At 36.4% G+C, this 24,126-nt stretch overlaps 1 protein-coding gene across 1 annotated transcript; it reads left to right on the forward strand.

The window, feature by feature from the left end:
- Window positions 1-1,175: 1,175 nt before the first annotated feature.
- On the forward strand, window positions 1,176-21,015 carry LOC117293506 (ATP-binding cassette sub-family E member 1-like). Its single transcript, XM_033775851.1, has 16 exons — window positions 1,176-1,251; window positions 4,672-4,827; window positions 5,537-5,622; window positions 6,446-6,543; window positions 7,738-7,855; window positions 9,069-9,206; window positions 10,657-10,726; window positions 11,101-11,197; window positions 13,305-13,394; window positions 14,048-14,169; window positions 14,725-14,874; window positions 16,650-16,784; window positions 17,437-17,606; window positions 18,062-18,204; window positions 18,605-18,727; window positions 19,163-21,015. Exons 2-16 carry the CDS (start codon window positions 4,722-4,724, stop codon window positions 19,320-19,322), a joined length of 1,806 nt encoding a protein of 601 aa, XP_033631742.1. The 5' UTR covers window positions 1,176-1,251; window positions 4,672-4,721; the 3' UTR covers window positions 19,323-21,015.
- The last annotated feature ends 3,111 nt before the right edge of the window (window positions 21,016-24,126 follow it).

Raw genomic sequence — 24,126 nt, forward strand, 5'->3', positions numbered from 1 at the left:
CAGTGAACGTGCGGCTAAAAACAGCTCAGGCTGACCTAGCGGAGCTGGACTGACTGTACACCCTGCTTAAAACTAGCAAGAGTTGTACAGTTGATCAGGTCTACCAGGAGATTGTTCCATATGCTAATGCTATTGGGAAAAAATGACTGTGTGAAGACCCCTGTCCTGGTGAATGGTATCATGTATTTGTAAGAATGACCCCTCAGAGAAACGGTGCATGGTGCCAGAAATGTGTGTGGGACGTCAACCAGGTTATTCACAATCTTATACATCATAACTGCCTTAGCCTGTGCACGCCGTTCTTGAAGTGTGGTCCACTGAAGTTGGCTGATCATGGCAGTTACACTACTTGTTGTTCGGTAGTCTCCAAGCACAAAGCGTGCATAGCGTCGCTGCACCATTTCTAACTTGTGGGTGTAGCTAGCTGTCTGGGGGTCCCATATGATGCTGGAGTACTCTACAATAGGGCGCACTAGGGTCTTGTAGCACAGCTCCTTTGTTTTCCTGGGACACTGGTTTATGTTGCGCTGCAGAAAAGCCCTTATGGAATTTGCTTTGTTGGTGATGCTGTTGATGTGATTATTCCAGCTTAGGGTTTTGTGAATGTTCACCCCAAGATATTTTGCAGAGTCGACTTCTTCCAGAGTGTGGTTGTGAATTGTGTATGTTTGCTTGATGAACTTCCTTTTGTTGGTGACATGGATAACCTGGCACTTCTTTGGGTGGAACTCCATTTTCCAGTCACTCTCCCATTGCTGAAGTTGGTCTAGGTCCTGCTGCAATATAGATGCATCTTCCTCTGTCTTGATGTTACGATACAGGATACAGTCATCTGCAAATAATCTGGCTGTTGTGCCTTGTGAGACACAGTCAGGAAGGTCATTTATAAACAGCAGGAACAGCAATGTTTATAAAAAAAAAAACACCTCTCAAGTTTTGTGTGATGGAATCATGAATCATGAAATATGTTTGTTGGGGGGGGTAAAGTAGTTGACAGAAATTCAATTAGTAAAATTTCAGCTAAAAGTTTTTTTTTATCCAACAAGTATCTGTATTAGTGAAAACAATTTCAGAGTTGTAATGTAAACAATGATTATGCGGTATTATTGCGCAATAACACATGGCAGTGATAGTCGTCGTTCAACAGAGGGCGTCCTTCTAATTGCAACACACATGTGAAATTGACATTGTACATGTCGTGAAACCCGCCATTCCGATTTGTATTCTTCAATCCATACGGTAGATTTCAAGGCAAGTATTTATCTGTTTGGATTCTTTTGTCATGTTTATTATTGTACTAAATATTGTCTGACTTATCAGACAGTTATTTTGAGTAATTCAAAGGGAGATTCCTGTCTTTGGTTCCCATTTCTATACGTCGTGAATGAAAAGCAAGAATCCGAGATGATATACCGCGGCGCCGGAGTACTCTCTGTACGTACGTGTTCTGGCATGACTGGAACTTAGAAGTCATGAGTTGGGCATGTGTGATGGTAGTGCAGTCGGAATAGAGACAGTGGCACTGCAGTCAGGATAAACTTGAACGATAATATAAATCATTTGCTGTTTATTTTTTTTATTTTTAATGTTGTTAAATTTATTAAATCATATCGTAGATGGTCCTGTTTTCGAGGTGTCCCTAAAATCGTGGCAAATGTTTTACCTCTCTGTGCGCGATGTAAACAGTCCCTAGATAACAATTGTGTGGTTTTATTTTCCAAGCAAAGAGTCTCCTCTCCCTTGACCAAAACTTAGAAACACGTAAGACTCCACTGGTTATTTGCACTTGTAAATGCAAAAAGTTTGGTATTTTAGGCATTTATACAAGGTACAAAAATATGTCATAATTTTGAGGCCATATAATAATATTTGCCCACCGAAAAGGTTTCATATCAAACACTATTTCAATTCACAATTCACGATGATCAAATCATGTGACTGAATATTTTGCTGAGCATTCTGGGAAAAAAATACAGAGCCTTAAAGAAGCCATGTGCCTTATATCATTTTCTAATATTTTTTGAGATTTTTATTTTTTAACCCTCATATCAATATTATTATTAATATTAAAATTTAAACATCAGCTTGTTGATTCAATTATCACTGGTTATTTATACGCTTTATTATAAATATTAAGAAATAATTTGTTTTTAAAATAAACAAAAATCAGATTTGAAAGCCAGTAATTATTCACACTTTTATTATTATTATTATTATGATTTTTTTTGGCAAGTTACCATGGTAATTTTTAAAATTTAATAAAAAAATATTTTGAATAAAATGAAGACAACTGCTGGCTATAGAGTCATACACGGAGTCTCAAAGAACACTTGTAGTCACTGCAGATGTTTCTTCCATGTATGGCTTCACCGGGAAACCATTCTTTCTCGTTTGCCGTGAAAACAGGAAAAATTCAAAACAAATGGGGCCAGTCGAAGTCATTGAAGATCTGTGTGTAGTGTGAACATTTCAATGTCCATCAAGTTTTAATATATGTTTGCATACTTCATATTAACAAAAGAAGATAATTAGGGCATCTGTTGATATAAGGCATCGTAATTTTTTTCCCAATTCAAAGAAAAAGGCATAATAGTGTGAAAACTGGTAAGGGGAGGATATATATGATTATAATTAGTGAAGTGAACTCACCGTTGTTGTATACTGTTTGTTGAATAAAGATCTATTTCTACCTCCATGAAGATACTGACCAGTTCCGTAAAACTAAAAAATAATAATTTCTTCCTTCCTAGTCTGATTTCCTGCCAGGGTATATTTTTGCCCCTTGGAAAAATCTGAAATATTTTTTATTAAAAATAGGATAATTGGACGGGTGTGGGTAAAATCCGGAATTGCCTGATCTGCCTGATCTGCCGGAACTCAAAATATAATACACTGTTTTTCTAAAATATGTAATGTAACCAGCCGGAATTAAATATAGATAGTGATAAATATCAGTTGTTGTCATATACCCACTTCACTCTGCCCAAGAGTACCCCGGAACCCCAAAAAGGGGAAATTTGACAGACTTTGTTGATCGCATAACGGACAAATCAGACAGCAGGTACCAGACTATGCAACAGACGCGCGCAAGTGGCACTGTATTCGTAATCGGGCGGTGCGTGGGTTATGGGGTTGTCGCTTATTGCAGGTCGGAACTCGCTTTGCGTTGTTTGTCGCGAGCGTGTGATTACAACGGCCGTAGTTTGCAGGTCTGAACTCACATGTGTATAATGGGCTCTAACGTTTATTATTTTGTTTTGTTTGTCAGGAATTTGAAAACAGCTAGCCTTTCTGACTGTAAATGCCGCCGTATTGGTTTGCTCTGTATCCATTATATTATATTATTTTCATTTATATTTTCATGATTTATTTTCTAGATCTGTCCTTGGTGGTCTTTGACATATAGTTGCACTAAATAAATAATTATTCTTATTTTTTTACCTAGAAAAACATAACGATTGAATTGAATTGAACCACCATGTAAACAAATAAAGCAGTTGCATATTTTTTGTTTTCGACGGCATTAATTTCTACAGACAGACAATCGAAATACCTTTCCTTTTCTAAATTTGATTATAATGAAGTTTGGGAGAAGGGCACAAACTGCGCCTCAACTGAGTGATAGTGTACCACCAGGATAGTTGCGATAACGAACCCTCCTCCCGACAGCCGGGTTACGCTACCTACATGGTTACGTTATCACATCTACCACCAGGACTGGGACTAGTTTATTAAATAAAATAGTTGTGTTAAAAATTGAATCCCTCCATCTGATGGTCGCACACTGAAGGTTTCAAGATCCTCTAGCTTCACATGCAATTTTACTAGTGACCATACATGTATTTAGAAAATTTTCCGTATCCTGCCACCACTTGTTCACCCCTTTTTTACAAAAAGGAATACCTCATTTCAGTAAATTAAATACTATTTGATTTCATATCAAACACACAAATTATGACAGGATACGGAAACTTTTCCCCATATTTGCTCAACTTAACCACTTTAACAAAACATTGACACACATTTTAAAGATCTTCAATGTGTAACTGAATCAATTAAGAACACTGAAATATCATTGAGACGGCAACAAAATAAGAGAAAAAATTGACAAAATCTTGCAGAGACTGACCAAAATTTCCATTTCCCATTAGAATGTGGTTGTATGACCCTTATGTTAAACCCTATGTGAGATGAGAAACACCACCATGCTTTGATCCAAACGTTGTTACTACAACTATTGACCCCTTGCATGCAGGTCACACGCGGCAACTGTGCCACGCTGTTCATTTTGGTGGGCAATAGGTTTACGCCGGGTTGCCTAAAATGCACACATCACTGAATAACGCACTGTGACATTGCCCACCAAAGTGGCACATCCAAGATTTGGCCAGGGAAACAAACTTACCATATTTATTACCCCATCAACTATAGACGATGTGACCTATGTTTACATTCAAACTGCCTTCTGTTGACAAAACACTGTGTACGTCATGTTTCGCCAGGCAAAAAGACGCGTAGTCATGGTAAGATTACATGCACTTTCTAGCGGGCTGCCAAAACACAAAGGTTTTGCCCGGCGGTATGCACGCAAATCATGTTATGATTTTCGCGTGACGTCAGAGGTCACATCGTCTATAGACTAATTTATTCTCTTTTTTTCTCTGGCAACAGGAAAAACACCTAAATTCTTGTGGAAGTGGATTGACTGAAACTGACCCACAATGTCAGACAAAAAACTAATTCGAATAGCCGTTGTCAGCAACGACAAATGCAAACCCAAAAGATGTCGCCAGGAATGCAAGAAGTCATGTCCAGTTGTAAGAATGGGTAGGTCGTTATTTGTGTATACAAATGTAGCTTTAGTAAAATGCTTAATTCATTAGGCCTAACTTTTCACAGGTTTGTTTCATACGTACACATTGAGTCATTTAAAGTGGGAAAACTGGTGCCTTTGGCAGTTAACAAAGTTGTTATCATGCTTAAACGGCACTGCACACCTTTGGTAATTAAATTGTCAAAGACCATTCTTCTCACTTAGTGTATTTCAACATGCACAAAATAACAAACCTGTGAAAATCTTAACTCAATTGGTCGTCGAAGTTGCCAGATAATAATGGAAGAAACAAAACACTCCTGTCACATGAAGTGCTGATTCCCAGACCTCGCACTTGAGGTCTCGAAGTAAATTCAAATATTTTACTGAGAAATTACTTCTTTCTCAAGAACTATGTTACTTCAGAGGGAGCCGTTTCTCATAATATTTTACACTATCAACAGCTCTCCATTGCTTGTTCCTAAGTAAGTTTTTATGCTAATTTTATGATAACAAAAGTGTCCACAATAAAATACTTAAACTGACAAACATGTAGAAAATTGAGATCAATCTGCCATCTGGTCTGGGACACGAGAAAATTGTGGAAAACCGATCACACATTATTTTCCAGTGCCTTGAAAACACAACTTAATTGAAATATTTATTATTTCACATTACAACAAAATTATGACAACACTTATTCATTTCTCTGTTCCATTTTAGGTAAACTCTGCATTGAGGTAGTGCCTTCTGATAAAATTGCATTCATATCTGAACCACTGTGTATAGGATGTGGTATCTGTGTTAAGGTAAATTTACTTATATTTTAAAAACTTTTTGGCTAATTTTCTTTAAATTAGTGACTTATGTTCTTGTTTTTTTTAATCAAAATCATCAAAATGTAAAAAATCCAGTAGGATGTGATTGAACAATAATATTAATACCAAAGTTTGCATAGTGCATGTACCTACCAATCAAGTAATGAAGGTGCTTAAAGACACTGGACACTATTAGTAATTGTCAAAGACTTCTCACTTTTCAGTCTTCTCACTTAGTGTATCTCAACATATGCATAAAATAACAAACTTGTGAAAATTTTGAGCTCAATCGGTCGTCGAAGTTGCAAGATAACAATGAAAGAAAAAACACCCTTGTCACATGAAGTTGTGTGCTTTCAGATGCTTGATTTCGAGACCTCAGATTCTAAATCTGAGGTCTCAAAATTAAATTCGTGGAAAATTACTTCTTCCTCAAAAACTATGTTACTTCAGAGGGAGCCGTTTCTTACAATGTTTTATACTATCAACCTCTCCCCATTACTCGTTACCAAGTAAGTTTTTATGCTAATAATTATTTTGAGTAATTACCAATAGTGTCCACTGCCTTTAAAGAGAATCATTTTTTCAATATTTAAACAAAAAGAAAATAAGTAACTTTTATTTAATTAACACTTATTATTGGCTGATTTCTTTCATGCATTACCTCACATGAAAGCAGATAACTTTCTTGAAAAAAAAGAAAAGTGACCTATGATTTGAATTTGAATTTGTTGATTAAATCGACTGAAAATCATTCCTAGCAAGTTGCATTAAAACTAAACTCTTTCCATGACTCTGTTTGAAACTTTGACAGAAATGTCCGTTTGAGGCTATTACCATCATTAACCTACCTAGTAATCTTGAAAAGGACACCACACATCGATACAGCGCAAACTCCTTCAAGTTACACAGGTAAGGGGTCATTTAAAGTATGAGGTCACAAGGTCAGAGGTCATCAATGGGATGGAACCTACAGAAGAGATGAGATTCTCCCGACTTCCGGACTTAAAAAAAAATTCCTTTTGTTCTCAAATCTTACTTTTATAATCTCCATCTTTTGCAAATTTACTTTTGAAGGGGTTGGCAAGTCTTATCTTTTCTTTACTTGTCCACTGGGCGAGTCAACAAATTGTTCCTTGTGACAATAAAGGGTACAGTGCTAAAATTAAAGTGACAAGAAACATAAATGTATATCCACACAAGATATGTGCTTTTAAAACTGGGGGACATGTCCTTTACACATGCTGAGTCGTTCCTTTGGAATCAGTTACCCTCACGCAAGGCCAAGTCACACTGCAGCGATAACGAAAACGATAACGATCACGACGCAAAGAGAACGCATTCTATTGGTTGAATAGCTCCATGCAGAATACGTCCACGCTCATTTAGCTAATCGAGGGCGTGCATTGTTAACATTCTGGTTTTCGTTGTCGTTTACAGGGCATGTATGATTGGGCCTTAACACCGTGGACACATTTAAAGACGGATTGAAATTTCATTTGTTTCAAACAGCTTTTCAGTAGTCTTTTTTTCCTTTGCTTTCCCTTCATCTTACTGTTCCCTCTTCCCTCTTGTCTGTTTCTCCTTTCTATATTAATGTCCTTTTCTTTTCATGGGCTTTGAGCAGCTTATTATGGGTAATATAAATATTCATTATTATTTTAATATTAAAATATTTGTTATTATGATTAAAGGCAGTGGACACTATTGGTAATTGTCAAAGACTAGCCTTCACAGTTGGTGTATCTCAACATTTGCATAAAATAACAAACCTGTGAAAATTTGAGTTCAATCGGTCATCGGAGTTGCGAGATAATAATGAAAGAAAAATAACCCTTGTCACATGAAGTTGTGTGCATTTAGATGGTTGATTTCGAGAACTCAAGTTCTAAATCTGAGGTCTTGAAATCATATTCGGGGAAAATTACTTCTTTCTCCAAAACTATGGCACTTCAGAGGGAGTCGTTTCTCACAATGTTTTATACCATCGACCTCTCCCCATTACTCGTCACCAAGAAAGGTTTTATGCCAATAATTATTTTGAGTAATTACCCATAGTGTCCACTGCCTTTAAAGCATGTCAATCTTGTGTTCTTCCACCATCAGGTTACCGATACCGAGACCTGGTGAGGTGTTGGGTTTGGTTGGAACCAATGGAATCGGCAAATCAACAGCTCTGAAGATCCTGGCTGGAAAACTGAAGCCCAACCTGGGCCTCTTTGATGTGAGTATTATTCAGGATATTTCCTCTGTTTTTTTTTCATCTTCAAACGGGGGATATCTTAGAAAAGGTCACCCCAGGGCCAGATTTCTTAGAGCTACTGAAGCACAAAAAGTAGCTGAGCACAACAAAAGTATGCAAACCAGAGTATGGTTACCACCTAAATTTCACATGTACAATTTGTGACTGGTATCCTGCTCAATTCTGCTTAGCAGACAAGTAATTGTTACGCAGTATTTTCTGCTTAAGCAGCACTATGAAATTTGGCCTTGGCCTACCGTTACATCTCTGTTTGTTTTTTAAACAGTGTTAAAATTTCTTATTTTCTGAGATATAAATGCAATTATCACTCAAACTTTCTAAAAAAAATCCTTCTGTATCCTCTGTACCAAAATTTTAATCCAAAGACATTATGATCAGTTGGAGTCATGTGCACATTTCATTTCGAAAGGTGGTCGCTTTTTTTTAGATTATGAAAAAAATCGGTAGCAAATCTGTCCATGCTGGAAAATAATCCCTATGGCAATGCACAATCTAAGAAGCGTTACTGATAGTAACGCTTTTAAGATTAAAATTTTTGGGCATAAAAACATATATCTTTTGACATCTCCACATTACTCCGAAGTGAAATGTTTCTCAAAATTGTTTTCACTTTCCAAAGCTAGATACAGTTTTTACTGGTATTAATTTTAAAGGATTTGGGTACTTTTTAAAAATGTCCACAGATTTACATTAAACTTACAGGGTTTGAAGATAATGATAGTGGAAAGCTTCCCTTCAAATATTACTAACTAAAGTTGTGTAGTTTTTGAGAAATGAGTAAAAACAAGTCACAAAATCATTTTGGTCTCATGAGACCAAAATGATTTTAGCAGGTAAAATCCCCTTAACCAGTTATGATATTAAACCAAAACCATAGCGTAACTGGTTAATTTGTTTTTACATGCTAAAACTGAGACGAAAATTAGTACTTTTACTCATTTCTCAAAAACTACAGCACCTCAGTAAAAGTAAAATTTCAAGGGAAGCTTTCTACTATCATAATCATCAAACTGTGTAAGTTTAATGTAAATTTGTGGACATTGTGTTTTTGTTAGGAAAAAGTACATATACCCTTTAAGAGTGATTACCAAAAGTATACATTCCCTTTAACTTTACTATTAACAAAAAATGATTAAAACCCAAAAATGAAATCAAAGATTTGTTTGTTGAACAGGGTGCACCTGACTGGCAGAAAATCCTGATCTACTTCCGAGGCTCCGAGCTTCAGAACTACTTCACCAAAATCTTAGAGGACAATCTTAAAGCCATCATTAAGCCTCAGTATGTCGATCAAATTCCCAAGGCAGTCAAGGTAAGAGTATGTCAAATTAAAAAGTTTTTTTTCAGGAGAATTAGTTTTTGGGTGAATTTTGTTTTTTCTTGAATATACTTTGAGTATAGAATTATAATAGATTTTAAATTTGCGTCGGGGATAAAGAATAATAATAATAACAATTTTTACCCAAACACCGATGTTTGTATGCTAAGTACTTTCCCGAGTCCTGTGAAATATTTCACAGGCATATCACTCTGGTGGGATTCAAACCCACGACCTTTGCAATTCCAGAGCAGTGTCTCTAGCTACCAGGCAATCTCGGTAGTCTAGTTGGTAAGATAGTTTGACTCCTACCAGAGAAATGTGCCTGTGATATATTTTCACAGGATTTTCACAGGACTTGGGAAAGTACTGAGTATACAGTGCTAACAATCATCGGTGTATGGGTAAAAAAACAAAAGTAATTGTATAGAATTGTTTTTTTTTTACCCTTACACCAAAGTGTATTAAAGGGAGGGTACACGATTTGTAATTGTCAAAGACGAGTCTTCTCACTTGGTGTATTCCATCATAACCACAAAATATCAAGCCTGTGAAAATTTGGGCTCAATTGGTCAACACCCTTGTTGGACGAATTTGTGTGCTTTCAGATAAGAATAAAAGACTTCTAGCTAGAAGTCTTTTATTATTTTAGTGAGAAATTACCTTTTTCTCAAAAACTACGTTACTTCAGAGGGAGACGTTTCCCACAATGTTTTATACTATCAACAGCTCTCCAATGCTCGTTACCAAGTCAGTTTTTAAGTTAATATATGTTTTGAGTAATTACCAAACGTGTACCTTCCCTTTAAGCACTGTATACTCGGTGCTTTCCTGAGTTCTATGAACAGAACCACTGACACACTACTTGGGTGGAATTGGAACCCATGCATTGCTAAAGCAGATGTCTTACCACTAGACCACCAAACTAGCCCAGTGGCTAGAGGCAGTCTAAGTCCTATCCAGTTTGAATCCTTATACTGCCTCTAGCCACTGGCTGGGACAGTTCAATGGTCTAGACATCAGCTTTAGCAATTTAAAGGTCTTGGGTTTGAGTCCCAACCAAGTGATTTGTCTGTGGTGGTTTTTCAACAGAACTTCGGAAAGTACAGTGCTTAATACAAATCGGTTTAAGGGTAAAACAAATTATAATCTTTATCCCCAATGCAAAATTAACATCTATTATATTGCTGGATTTTTAAGTTGTCACAAGTAATAGACTGTGCTATTATTATTGTTATTTATTTCTGGAAACAAAGACCAATGCTACCTCACAAGTGTACTTTTAATCAATGTAGCTTGCAAGCCTGAGGAAAACCTGTCAACAATGGTGCTTGATGTGTGAACTTAGAAACACAGGAGTTAACCCTCTACTCTACCCCGATAAGTGTTCAGGGTCAAGTCTTTCTTAGATGGTTTACATCTTGATTTGTTTGGTTTCTTTCAGGGTACTGTTCAGTCACTACTAGACAAAAAAGATGAGACAGAGACTCAGGAGCACATCTGTCAACAACTTGGTGAGAGAAGTTATCACTGTACTAACTTAATACCCTATTATTATGTAATATGTTATTTCAATCCCCTACAATTTGCTAAACATTTTGCTTTGTACGCTGCCCCCTGCCTGTGGCTTGTAATTTTGTGACTGTGAAGAATAGCTATAGTGTTCTGTTTTTAATCCTGGTCGATCCAGGAAAGTGAGTTGGTGCTTTTACAGATTGGCTCATAGTTTGAATAAGAAATCGATAGGAACTGTTAAATGTTTAACCAGAAGTGACAAGTTCCTTTAACAAATTTAGGAAAATAAACTTAGAGATGCAAAACCTTAGTTGTCAAATATTGGCAATACTTAATTATTAAAATTGTGGTTTTCTTTTTGGTTTTTCTGTAGATTTGATGAAAGTAAGGAATCGAAATGTGGAAGATCTATCTGGTGGAGAGCTGCAGCGTTTTGCTTGTGCTGTTGTATGTATACAGAGGGCTGATATGTAAGTTGAACAACAGCCCCCCCCCCCCCCCCCCAAGTTTTGTTTGAGTCCAGCATCGGCCAATTTAGTCTTTGCTCGTTACCTTATTTTATGTATATTGTTTACATTTATTCATTTTATCTCTCTATGACTTCTAATTCACATGTATGTAGGTGATGTTCAAGATTTTATTCAAATCCGGGTTCGAGTCCAGTCTCGGCCATTTTGTTTTTGTCTTTACTCGCTACCTGCTTGCTTATATTGTATTTACATTCTGATTCAATTTATTCATTTTATTTCTTGATTGCTTTTTTTCTTGACTTGTATGTAAATAATGATCAAGGTTTTACTCAAGTCGGGGTGCGAGTCCAGTATTGACCAACTTTGTCTTTGCTCGCTACCTTTTTCTTATCATGTTTTATATCTACTTTGAAAACATATACTGATTTTAACTCTTGGTTGCTTATTTTATACATGATGTTTGAGGTTTTATTTAGGTCAGGGTTCGTGTCCAGTCTCTGCCACTTTGTCTTGGCTCGCTACCTGTTTATAATCATGTTTTATATCTACTAACTTTTCTTGATTGCTTCTTTTATGCATGCGTGAATGATGTTTGAGCTTTTTTTCAAGTCGGGGTTTGAGCCCTTCCCGGCCTTGTTTTCTTTGTTCGCTAACTGCATATTTTTGTATATATTTTGATTAAATTTATTGATTTTATTTCTTGATCGCTTTTTCTTGACTTGTATGTAATTAATGATCAAGTTTTTATTCAAGTCAGGGTTCGAGTTAAGCTTGGGCGGTTCCTTCGGTTACCCGGTTCTACCCGGTTCCAAATTGAAAACCGGACCGGCGGTTCCACTCTTCTGTGGAACCGGGTACCTGCTTTTGTCGGTTCCGATTTTAAAAAGACCGAGTCCCAACTATAAAAGGCTCTGTGGAGCTGATCCTGCGACGAAGGTGCTCTAGAAATTGAGGCTCGATGTTGAAAGCGGTGACCGCAGATACAGTGTGCAAAGGCTTCAAGCCGACATGAGTATCAACTATCACGTGTGGCTGCATACACAGTGCACAGCCCCCTCCAATGCATAGGCATCTATACATGTATATCTTATGCATATACATGTACATGTACATGTACATGTACAGAGTCCAAAGTCCAAAGTCCAAATAGACAGCACGTTGTGATTGGCTGCCGATATATCCATATTCATAAAAGCTTGCCCCATGCACAAAACACACAGTACTGTATGCATGTACAGGCATGTACAGGCATGTACACTTGTATGTACAGAGACGACACACTGCATGCACTACGGACGTACTGCACTACGGACGTACTGCACTACGGACGTACTGCACTACGGACGTACTGCACTACGACGTACTGCACTACGGACGTACTGCACTACGGACGTACTGCACTACGGACGTACTGCTACACAACGGAAGTACTGCCGGCTAAATCAAAGACATGTTTAAATGCAGGGAGAATAGGTGCTCGGTGGCACGATGTCTGATTGACTTGGGGTGGGTATTCTGGTATTTTCGTTAAAAATAGATCGGCTCCAATTGTGTGTGTGTGAGCTCGGGACCGATGTCTGATTAACTTGGTTATTTTCAGTTAAAATAGATCGGCTCAATTGTGTGTGTGTGAGCTCGGGACGGGCGGCTTATGTTTTATATTGAATTGGAACCGGGTATGTCTCAGAACCGAGCTTTTTTTCGGAACCGGAACCGAGCCCCAAATTTCTGGAACCGCCCAAGCTTAGTTCGAGTCCAGTATTGACCAATTTTGTCTTTGCTCTTTACATGTTTATAATCATGTTGTGTATCTACTTAGACTACATCTTACTTATTTTAACTTTTGATTGCTTCTTTTATACATGCATGTACATGATGTTTGAGCTTTTTTTTCAAGTCAGGGTTCGAGTCAAGTCTCGGCCATTTTGTCTTTACTTGCTACCTGTTTATAATTATATTTTGTATATTAGATTGATTACATTTATTTATTTTAACTAGTAATTGCTTCTTTTATACATGCACATGATGTTCAAGGTTTTATTAAATATTTCCTTTGGACTGAATTAAGATGTGAACTATTTAAACAAATTCTCGATCTTGTTTACAGTTACATGTTTGACGAGCCGTCTAGTTACCTTGACGTCAAGCAACGTATCAAAGCTGCTTCTACGATCCGATCATTGCTCCACCTGGACAAGTAAGTATCTGTGTGGAACTTTGTCATAATCAATTAAGCATTATTTTCTATTCTGCACTATGTTAACTACACCTGTATCATCATCACATGTTTCAAAAAGAGCCACTGAGCCTAGACTTGCTGCAGGCACCGTTTGTACACAGCCCATCTGATATTTTATGGACATTGCACTGTCTAATTTTTGTAAACTTTTTATATGAAGAAAGGGGACACATCTCAAAACAAAAACAGCTGTTATTTTTCATGAATTTGTGTGGAAATAACAATAATAATAATATCACATCACTTTTTAACGGCGCGCTATATCTTTGAAACATTCAAAGGCGCCGGTCTGAAAAAAAGAAAAAAAACAAGGTCATGAGGTCACAAAAAGGTTACAAGGTCTATGTACAAATTTAGTATTATCGTTATTATTTATTAACCGACATGATCCCGATGGACCCTTTGTATTCGCCGTCATCCTTGAGGCCAAGCAATTAAAACTAACACTTGTGTACTTGCTGCGCATAACTCTCGGCCATTGATAGGTCTTCATTAATCGTTCAGCGAGGGCACTGTTTGGGTCTTGTGACATCGTATGCAAGGGGTCTATAAAGTTTGAAGGCGTGCTATACTTACACAATCTGTTGACTCTTTAATTGTGTATATTACAGGTACATCATCGTGGTAGAACACGATTTGAGTGTACTGGACTACCTCTCTGATTTCATCTGTTGTCTGTATGGAATGCCTGGTGTCTATGGTGTCGTCACTATGCCCTTTGGTGTCAGGGAAGGTAGGCCCCTCTGAATGAAAAAAAAATATGAACATTTTTAAAGACACTAGACACTATTGGTAATTGTCAAAGAACTGTCTTCTCACTTGGTGTATCTCAACATATGCATAACATAACAAAGCTGTTAAAAATTTAAACTCCATTGGTCGTCCAAGTTGCGAGGTAATAATGAAAGAAAAAACACCCTTGTCAAGAAGTTGTGTGCTTTCAGATGCTTGATTTCGAAATCTGAGGTCTCAAAATCAAAATTGTTGAAAATTACTTTTTTCTTGAAAACTACATTACGTCAGAGGGACCTGTTTCTCACAATGTTTTATACTATCAAAAGCTCTCCATTACTCGTTACCAAGTAAAGTTGTTTGCTGATAATTATTTTATTCTGAGCAATTACCAATAGTGTCCACTGCCTTCAAACATTGATTACTCTGAATGGCTTCAAGCATACACACAAAAATGCTGGCATACACACTTTCTTGAAATAATCCTTCAGAGAAGGTACCTAAGACCGAATAAAGCTGAACTTTTTTTCTGGTGGTTGTTTTTCTTTGTGAACAGGTATTAATATATTCCTGGATGGCTTCGTTCCGACTGAGAATTTGCGCTTCCGAGAATCTTCTCTCGTCTTCAAAGTATCGGAAACGGCAGATGACGAAGAGGTCAAGAGGATGTGTCGCTACAAATACCCCAAGATGTCTAAGACGTTAGGTAAGAAATGCTGTTATTTCAAAGAATTCGTTTTGACAGGAAATTCATTACTTGTTGTATGTCAGACAGCCTCATATTCTACTTTTTAAATCCCAACTTAAAACTTTCCTTTTAAAAAAAGCATTTGATGATGCACAGTGTATTTTGTATCTGTCGGTTTGTTTGTTTTAGTTTAAATTTTATTTTGAAATTGGTAAATGCTTTTTTGTACCTAAGTTGCATTGTTTTTTACTGTATTATGGTGTTCATGGACCTATTTGTCAATCATTGTCATTATTTTTACTGGTCTACTTTTTCTTAAACTGTTTTTTTTTGTAATTTTCACATGTTCTTTTTTACTGTTATGCGCCCTCAAACAGGCTGGTCTTGGAGAGAGCGCAATATAAATTCAACAAATTATTATTATTTATATTTGTATGTAACCTTTGACGCCACCTGTAAAGTACGCAAGGTCTGAAAATAGGTTACATAACCAAGCAGTTTGTACCAATTGGCCAGAGTTATCTATATTTAAAATTGTTTATTATTCAAAGTAAATTATGCTTCCTAGCTTTTGTGTATTTTTAAGAGCTCAATAACTCGTAGTGATATTGGAATTCCAAAAGTGTTTATTAATGTAGGCCTAGTTATGATAATTATTATTGTAAAGTCAATAGGTCAATAGTCAATGTTTATTAAAAGTTTTTTATTAATGTAGGCCTAATTATGATAATTATTATTGTAAAGTCAATAGGTCAATAGTCAATGTTTATTAAAAGTGTTTATTAATGTAGGCCTAGTTATGATAATTATTATTGTAAAGTCAATAGGTCAATAGTCAATGTTTATTAAAAGTTTTTTATTAATGTAGGCCTAGTTATGATAATTATTATTGTAAAGTCAATAGGTCAATAGTCAATGTTTATTAAAAATGTTTATTAATGTAGGCCTAGTTATGATAATTATTATTGTAAAGTCAATAGGTCAATAGTCAATGTTTATTAAAAGTTTTTTATTAATGTAGGCCTAGTTATGATAATTATTATTGTAAAGTCAATAGGTCAATAGTCAATGTTTATTAAAAATGTTTATTAATGTAGGCCTAGTTATGATAATTATTATTGTAAAGTCAATAGGTCAATAGTCAATGTTTATTAAAAATGTTTATTAATGTAGGCCTAGTTATGATAATTATTATTGTAAAGTCAATAGGTCAATAGTCAATGTTTATTAAAAATGTTTATTAATGTAGGCCTAGTTATGATAATTATTATTGTACGGTCAATAGGTCAATAGTCAATGTATTTTAAAATTGTTGTGAATGATAGGTTTCCACATAACAATTTTGTAACATGTGAAAGAAACGAAAATGTGGAAATTAACAGGTTTTAATGCTCAAATACCCATACAGAGAATCTTCTGAGGCTCAGTGGAAAACAAGTCCAGAGAGATGTTCTAGATTGTGACAAAACAAAATAAATTCAATAACTTATTATTATTTATATTTTTATGTAACCTTTGACGCCACCTGTAAAGTAAACGAGGTCTGAAAATAGGTTATATAACCAAACAGTTTGTACCAGTTTGCCAGAGTCTTGTTTATCATACAAAGTAAATTATGCTTCCTAGATTTTGTGTATTTTTAAGAGCTCAATAACCCTTAGTGATATTGGAATTCCAAAAAGGTTTATGAATGTTGGCCTAGTTATGATAATTATTATTGTAAAGTCAACAGGTCAAAAGTCAATGTTTATTAAAAAAAAGTTAATACTTTTTATTTTCACAAATACTAACAGGTGACTTCCATCTTGACATCGATCCTGGAGAGTTTACTGATTCGGAAATCTTGGTCATGCTCGGGGAGAATGGAACAGGCAAGACGACGTTTATCCGTATGCTGGCTGGGAGACTGCGACCAGACGATGGTTCAGGTAGGTTTCTCACAGTTTGGTAATCACTCCCTAAAAATTATAGCCAATAAAAATTATTCGGTTCAAAGTACAGCAGCTTTCCATAGTGCTATTTTGAAAATCATTTCACTTTGAAGTATTGTGGTTATGAAAAAAGATAGCGCTTTTTATGCCTCAAAAATTGAATCGAATAAACCATCATGGCATCATGAAGATGATCAGAGCATGCTGATCAAAATGTTGAGTTGTCAACCACCAGGGCCCAATTTCATGGCTCTCTTTACCGCCGAATTCTACGCCTACGATCACGATTCCCCGCTTATGTGCAAGCGCCGAATTTCTGCGCTAGCTTTGTAAGCGTAGAATGCCTAGTAACACGGAGTACGCACGTGCAGAAGCCAAAATTCGTCGCTAATCCGTGAAATATGCTTGCCAGTAGCACAGAATTCCCTGTTTCCGTAAGCGCCGATTCTGTGCTTAAGGTAAGCAGAGCCATGAAATTGGGCCCAGTTCTTTTCAGAACCAACACTATTCAAAATAGATTTACAAATGGTGACATAGCGAAAAACCTCACCTAATTATACTCCCACCATGCAAAGTTTCAAATCCTACTTGCCTTTCTGTTGTTTTGTTGCACATCTTAATATTTGAGTTGTTGATTTTTCCTCTACAGAGGATGTACCACAGCTTAACATCAGTTACAAACCACAGAAGATCAGTCCTAAAGCTCATGGGACTGTAAGACAACTTCTTCATGATAAGATCCGAGATGCTTACGTGCATCCACAGTTCATCGCTGACGTCATGAAACCACTTCAGATTGAGAGCATCTTTGATCAAGAGGTGAGGCTGAAAGTCTTGAAATAGAGATTACCAATAAGATTTATAAACATGTCGTTACTTATTCAGACCAATATGCTTCTCTGATACCACCCTATGTTTAATTAGCCCATGCTAATTAATACCCTGAGCTCAAAAAAATTTCCGTCGAATTTGAATGCAGCTTCGATCAATCATTAAATTGAATGATTATTTTATTAAATCGAATGACGTAAAGGTACATTTGACTAGTCTTAAAAAGAAATCAAATGACCCTTTTCAGTAGCATTCAATTTCATGCGAAATAGAATAGGCTGGTGGTTAAATTGGCTGCTCATTTTCCGAAATTGACCGAGAAAACCTATATTATGAATAATTTATTAATTTTTACTTGATGAGGTTTGATGGGGGGGGGGGGTTATATATAATAATAGTAATGGAGAGAATGGTTTAATTCATTCATGGTTTTCTGTTTCTAGGTTTGCAACCTGTCTGGTGGAGAGTTGCAGCGAGTTGCCCTGACGCTTTGTCTCGGTAAACCAGCCGATGTTTACCTTATTGACGAGCCCTCTGCTTACTTGGACTCCGAGCAGCGTCTTATAGCCGCTAAGGTCATCAAGAGGTCAGTATACCAGGTCATAGGGCAGGTATTCTTATGTTGAAATTATTTGGGAATTGGGTTGGTTCAGTGGTTTCTTTCCCTGCCTTGTACCTCTGTGGACCCCGGTTTGATTCCCACTTTGAACAAGAGCTCATAATTTTGATTTGGTTTTCAGTCCCTACCTGATTGCAGTGGTTTTCCCCGTAGGGTTTTTCCTATAATTCTTCTGGGTTGGTATTTTATCCTGTTTGTAATGAGGGGTTAATTGTGGTGTTAAATGTGTTATACAAATATTAAAAGTAATCTTGTCGGCAGAATTTTGTACAGGTTTGAGAAGATGTTTTAATTTGAGTTTATATGCAGAACAAAAAATTGGTCCGCAATTTAATCACAATACTGAGCTTAATTTTATTCATCCTAGGTTTATCCTTCATGCCAAGAAGACTGGATTTGTCGTTGAGCACGATTTCATCATGGCTACCTACCTTGCTGATCGTGTCATTGTCTTTGATGGTCTGCCTTCTATTAAGACAAGAGCTAATTCGTAAGTACTCCAAGTCTTCTTGTCAATTTGTCCTTGGCAAAAAAGTGTTAAGCTTGATTTTGTGCCCAAGCAGCTCTATGAAATTGAGCTCTGATTTCTGAGTACTGAGTCCAACAGTTGAGTACGAAGTACTTGGATCTACAAGAACAAGTATTTTATAAAGAAACATTACACACAAAAAAGAGATATACATAACTATATTTATTAAAATTTCTGGACGACAATGTGTGGTTGTTTTGAGAACATTATAAATATGATAACCTTAAAGAAATCTTTAGTTTACTTTCCCCAGAACTTTATCCCTCTGTTCCTTACATTCCCGCAAATCTAGGAAAGCGAAAAAGTACATGGTATTTTAAAAATTAGTACGTAAAATCAGAGTCCAATGTTGAAATAAATGTACAAATTTCTGCATTGTTTTTTTGTTTATTCCAGTCCTCAATCTCTCCTGCACGGAATGAACTGCTTCTTAAAGGCTCTTCAGATCACGTTCAGGCGTGATCCCAACAACTTCAGGCCTCGCATCAATAAGATGAACTCAGTCAAAGACACAGACCAGAAGAGGAGTGGTCAGTACTTCTTCTTGGAAGACTAGGTCAAAGGTCAAAGGGCCAAAAAGTCAGAGGAATTTGACAAAACTAAAAATGGATGCGTATAAAGCTCTACAAAGCAACCTTATGAAGGAGTGTGTAGATAAATAGTGACTTGGTGTCTCCACTTGGAAAATAAAGGAAGGTGTCGACTAATAAAATTGATTATTATGAATACCAGCTTTTGGCGCTGACACCCAGTTCAGACAGGCGCTCTAAATTTCGCCGAGCCAAATGTTTGAATTTGAATTAAGTTCATGAACAGTTTGACATCTGCTGAAACAGAGGCTCAGAAAGGCAAAAGATTAGCTGTTGCAGTAGTTCGGTATGACTCTGGAGCGTCTTGGTTTTAGACGTCATCTTGTCATGAGCCTCACCTATGTTAAGTTTGCCTGTCCGAAACCAAAATTTTATTTGGTCGACCATGAGTTGCTCCTTATGTATTTGGTTTGGTGCAACTCTGGAGTGCTTGTCTGAATCGGGTGTTTTTTCCCTCTCTATTTACTGAATTGTTTTGACATAAACAACCTTTCTCGAGCAACAAGCACACATTCTTACACAGAAGAAAGCTTGTGTTCAAATGTCAAATTTGCAAACTCTGTTATTACCTGGAAGATTTAATTTTAGAGGATGATATGTAATAGAAAATGTCTGATTTATTGATTTTCCCTTCATTTAATCCAAAAGTCATATAAATCAGTATAAGAACAATTTCAAGTTCTTGGTCTTTGTTTCCTCAGTTTGTTCTGTGAATCAAAGCACTTTTTTAATATTCAACTACGGCCCTCTGTAGGTGTTTTGCATTTCAGATCTTTCTACTCCATGTTGAAGAAGTTGCAATATAGCAACCTGATTGTACTTTACCATCATTAGAAATATCTGATCTTTCTCTTTCCTACAAACAAAAGTGAGCTTGGGTATAGAGGTCAACATTGCAATTTCTGTTTAATAAATGGCATTTGTGCTCTGGCTAGTGTTTTTGTGTGTGCTATCTTGGTTGAATAAAGTCTACATTAGGGCTCAAGCAGGGTAGGGTACAATTGATTTAAAGCCGGCTTTAGGTTGACTGCAATTTTCTTGAGCCCGCAACAAACCGTCGGCAACGCACAGACAAAATATACTCAGGTCACGACAACTGAGAAATCGTGCGCCTGCGATTGGTTCCCGACCGTTGGGATCACGCCGTACAAGTTTAAATTGTTCTATTCTTGTGTCTGTTAAATTTTTCGAGAGGCGACTGTTTCAGATTGTCATAAAATTATCGCAGTTACGCTAAGGTTGTAAATAATAGCCGACTGAAAGGTTCCCAATGGTGTGATCCTGAAAAGTCAGTCGCCGACTGTTTTTTTGTTGACGCAAGGTCGACCTGATGTTGGCTTTAGTCACCATTGGGTCTGACAGGTTGATATGAAGTTATAATAAGATCACATTCCCCCACCCCCTCCCAACAGTTAAGTGATATTGTTTTAAATGGGGGAAAAGTAGTTGCAACAAATGTCAGAAGGCAATTTTTTATTATAAAAAAAACAATACATGTACATGAAGCCTGTTTTTGTCTTATCAAAAATGTTAACACCTAATTTGATGACATTTTGACAGGTTTCATGTGTATTTTGCCTCTGTAGTTTACTTTTGTTTAAAGGCAGTGGACACTTGGTAATTACTCAAAATAATTATTAGCATAAAACCCTTCTTGGTGACGAGTAATAGGGAGAGGTTGGTGGTATAAAACATTGTGAGAAACGGCTCCCTCTGAAAGGCCATAGTTTTCGAGAAAGAAGTAATTTTCCACGAATTTGATTTCGAGACCTCAGATTTAGAACTTGAGGTCTCGAAGTCAACCATCTAAACGCACAAAACTTCGTGTGACAAGGGTGTTTTTTTCTCATTATTATCTCGCAACTTCGATGACCGATTGAGCTCAAATTTTCACAGGTTAGTTATTTTATGAATATGTTGCGATACACCAACTGTGAAGGCTAGTCTTTGACAATTACCAATAGTGTCCACTGCCTTTAAATCAAGTTGATCATAATGAATTGACCTCGCAACGTTTTAAATGTGAATATTCAATATCATGGTTGAGCTGTCAAAAGTCCCTCTGAATATTTGTGTACATCATCAAAAAGTGTGCAACAATTGTATAATTTTTTACCATTTTAATTCTGAAAGGTTGCCAAATACTGTGTATTATACCAAATTAATGTGTTTCAAAATACTTCATTTCGTTCAATTTTTGTTGTGAAGCCGAGGACTCTAAACAAAAACAACAAATGTTAGTTCTAACCTAGCCGAGAAACATGGAGAGAAGACAAAGAAGGAAGTTTCAGTTTTAGATGTGGGAAGGGCATGAGATGATTACTCCAGGGAAACACACGCTGTCAGGTAGGGACTGAAAACCCAATCCACATAGTGCCCCCGGTGGGATTCGAACTGGTGTCCACTTTACCAACTGAACAGCCAAAGATGGGCTGTCTTGAGGAAGATACTTTTCAATTATACTCCGAGGGTTTTAACTCGCGGTGATGCGTAACTTTTTATAAAGTTTGAAGAGCATTAATTGTTTTAATTTATATTTTCTCTTTATGGTAATCAAATTATTTAAAATCTACGGTTGGATTTTACAGGAACACAAAAATGTTGTTCCACTTTCCATCTGTCACGTTAGTAGTTTTGTCAATGTTTGTTTTTTCAAGTCGCTCAAATAATCCCAAAATGTATCCACATGTATATGCAGGCTTACAATGAAACTATTTGAGTTGATTTATCAGATGTTTTTAAATTATTTGTTTTTTAATTACACTCAAATTTCCATCAAAACCTTATGTTTAAATTTACCTGCCTTGTCTGTAAATTTTTGATAGAAATTTGAAAGACACTTAAAAAAAATTGATGACTCGAAATATTTTCAGTATGAAAAACCTGTATGTCAATTCACAAGTTGAAACACTTTGGGGTGTTTTCTGAAACTTAAAGGCAGTGGACACTATTTGTAATTACTCAAAATAATTATTAGCATAAAACCTTTCTTGGTGACCAGTAATGGGGAGAGGTTGATGGTAAACAACATTGTGAGAAACGGCTCCCTCTAAAGTGCCATAGTATTTGAGAAAGAAGTAATTTTCCACGAATTTGATTTCGAGACCTCAGATTTAGAACTTGAGGTCTCGAAATTGTGAGTTTTCTTGTCCTGTACAAAGAGATCCAATTGACCACCTTTTAAATCTTTATTATTGCTGTTATTTTGCGTAACTAGTCATGAAATTATGCCATACAAATTATCCAGTTAGGACAGTTGCCGTTGTGCCACAACGTCTGTTGTTAAGAGTAACGACTACATTGCATTGTTTGCATCAATGCAATAAAATGGTTTCAAGTTCAGTGGGTCATAGATTGGTTTTTGTCAACGTTTTTATTTATTCTTGGTGCAAATCATTCATTAAATCGTTGCAATACCTGCTGCTAACACATACGATTCAAACTTCCTATAGCCATCGGGCTAACTCGGTGGTATGCCTGTGATTTGCCTGTGCCTGTGGATTTCTTTCACAGAACATTCACGGAAAACCTGATCAAGGCGCCAACACAAAAAAGGGAAACAGCTGAAGAAAATAAGATAACTAGCAAAGCAATTGTAAGGGTGACACAATCTAAAGGCCTTTAAGGAATTCTGATACCATTTTCTGTATTGGAAAATTGATTTATATAGGCAGGCATGATATTTTGGTCCTTATAAAATTAGTAGGAACTTTTTTGGAGCACAAGGGCTGACCTACGAGGTGTTGTTTACTAAAATGACCTTTTGAACCATGTATCAAATAAAAACCAGGAATATAAAACAGAATATTAGATCTTTCTGTCATTATTTTATTTGTACTGCACTATTATTTTGTACAGTATACTGACATCGCTTGAAAATTAATAAACAGGGATTTAAAAGACAAAAACAAGTGTTTATAAACTGAACCAATATTCAGTGTCATGTAGCATGACAGAATTTGAAATGCCAAGAGATATGTGTATGTCCATAGGACATCTTTTGTTTGAGATAAGAATCTCAAATGGGTCTATTTAAAGCCATTATACACTTTCGGTAAACAGTATTGTCCAAGTCCCACACTTCGTGTATCACAACTTATATATAAAACAACAAACCTGTGAAAATTTAGGCTCAATCAGTCATCGGAGTCGGGAGAAAATAACGGGAAAACCCACTCGTGTTTCCGCGCGTTTCGCCGTGTCATGACATGTGTTTTAAAATAAATCTGTGATTCTCGTTAACGAGAATTTATATTGTTTTACTGTTTTCTCAAAAAGTAAAGCATTTCATGGACTAATATTTCAAGAGAAGTCGTTCACCATTACCTTCTGTAAACCCTGCAAATTATTTGTAAATCTGTGAACTTTTTTTCTTTTTTTCTGTACCGAAAGGGTCCAATGGCTTTAAAACAAAACAACAACTTTGTTGATGTCAATTTTTCCTGTTGAACAGGGCCAGATTTCCTAGAGCTGCTTAAGCAGAAAATATTGTTCAAAAATTGTATGCTATTAAGCATAACATGAGCAGGATATCGGTCATTTGTACTTGTAGCGTGGTATTTTTAGCTTGTAAATAACCTTATTCTGATAACCATAATTACTTTGTGCTTAGCTGTTTTTTGTGCATAAGAAGCTCTATGAAATTGAGCGGGGGAAAACAGGGAGTTCCATGGCAAATAAACTGGTTTATTTACTCAAAATAGTCCTAAAAGTATGAAGACAAAGTCTTCGTCAGTCACGTGAATTTGACTTTGCTCAGTCATTGAAGAA

Source organism: Asterias rubens, chromosome 8 (assembly GCF_902459465.1).
Source record: "Asterias rubens chromosome 8, eAstRub1.3, whole genome shotgun sequence".
Taxonomy (NCBI): domain Eukaryota; kingdom Metazoa; phylum Echinodermata; class Asteroidea; order Forcipulatida; family Asteriidae; genus Asterias; species Asterias rubens.

Excerpts from the sequence above, each read along its gene's own strand:
- LOC117293506 (XM_033775851.1), top strand. The coding sequence starts at position 4,722 with ATGTCAGACAAAAAACTAATTCGAATAGCCGTTGTCAGCAACGACAAA. Across the intron at positions 4,828-5,536 it reads ATGTCCAGTTGTAAGAATGG|GTAAACTCTGCATTGAGGTA; the intron begins GTAGGTCGTTAT and ends GTTCCATTTTAG. Across the intron at positions 13,395-14,047 it reads TCATTGCTCCACCTGGACAA|GTACATCATCGTGGTAGAAC; the intron begins GTAAGTATCTGT and ends TGTATATTACAG.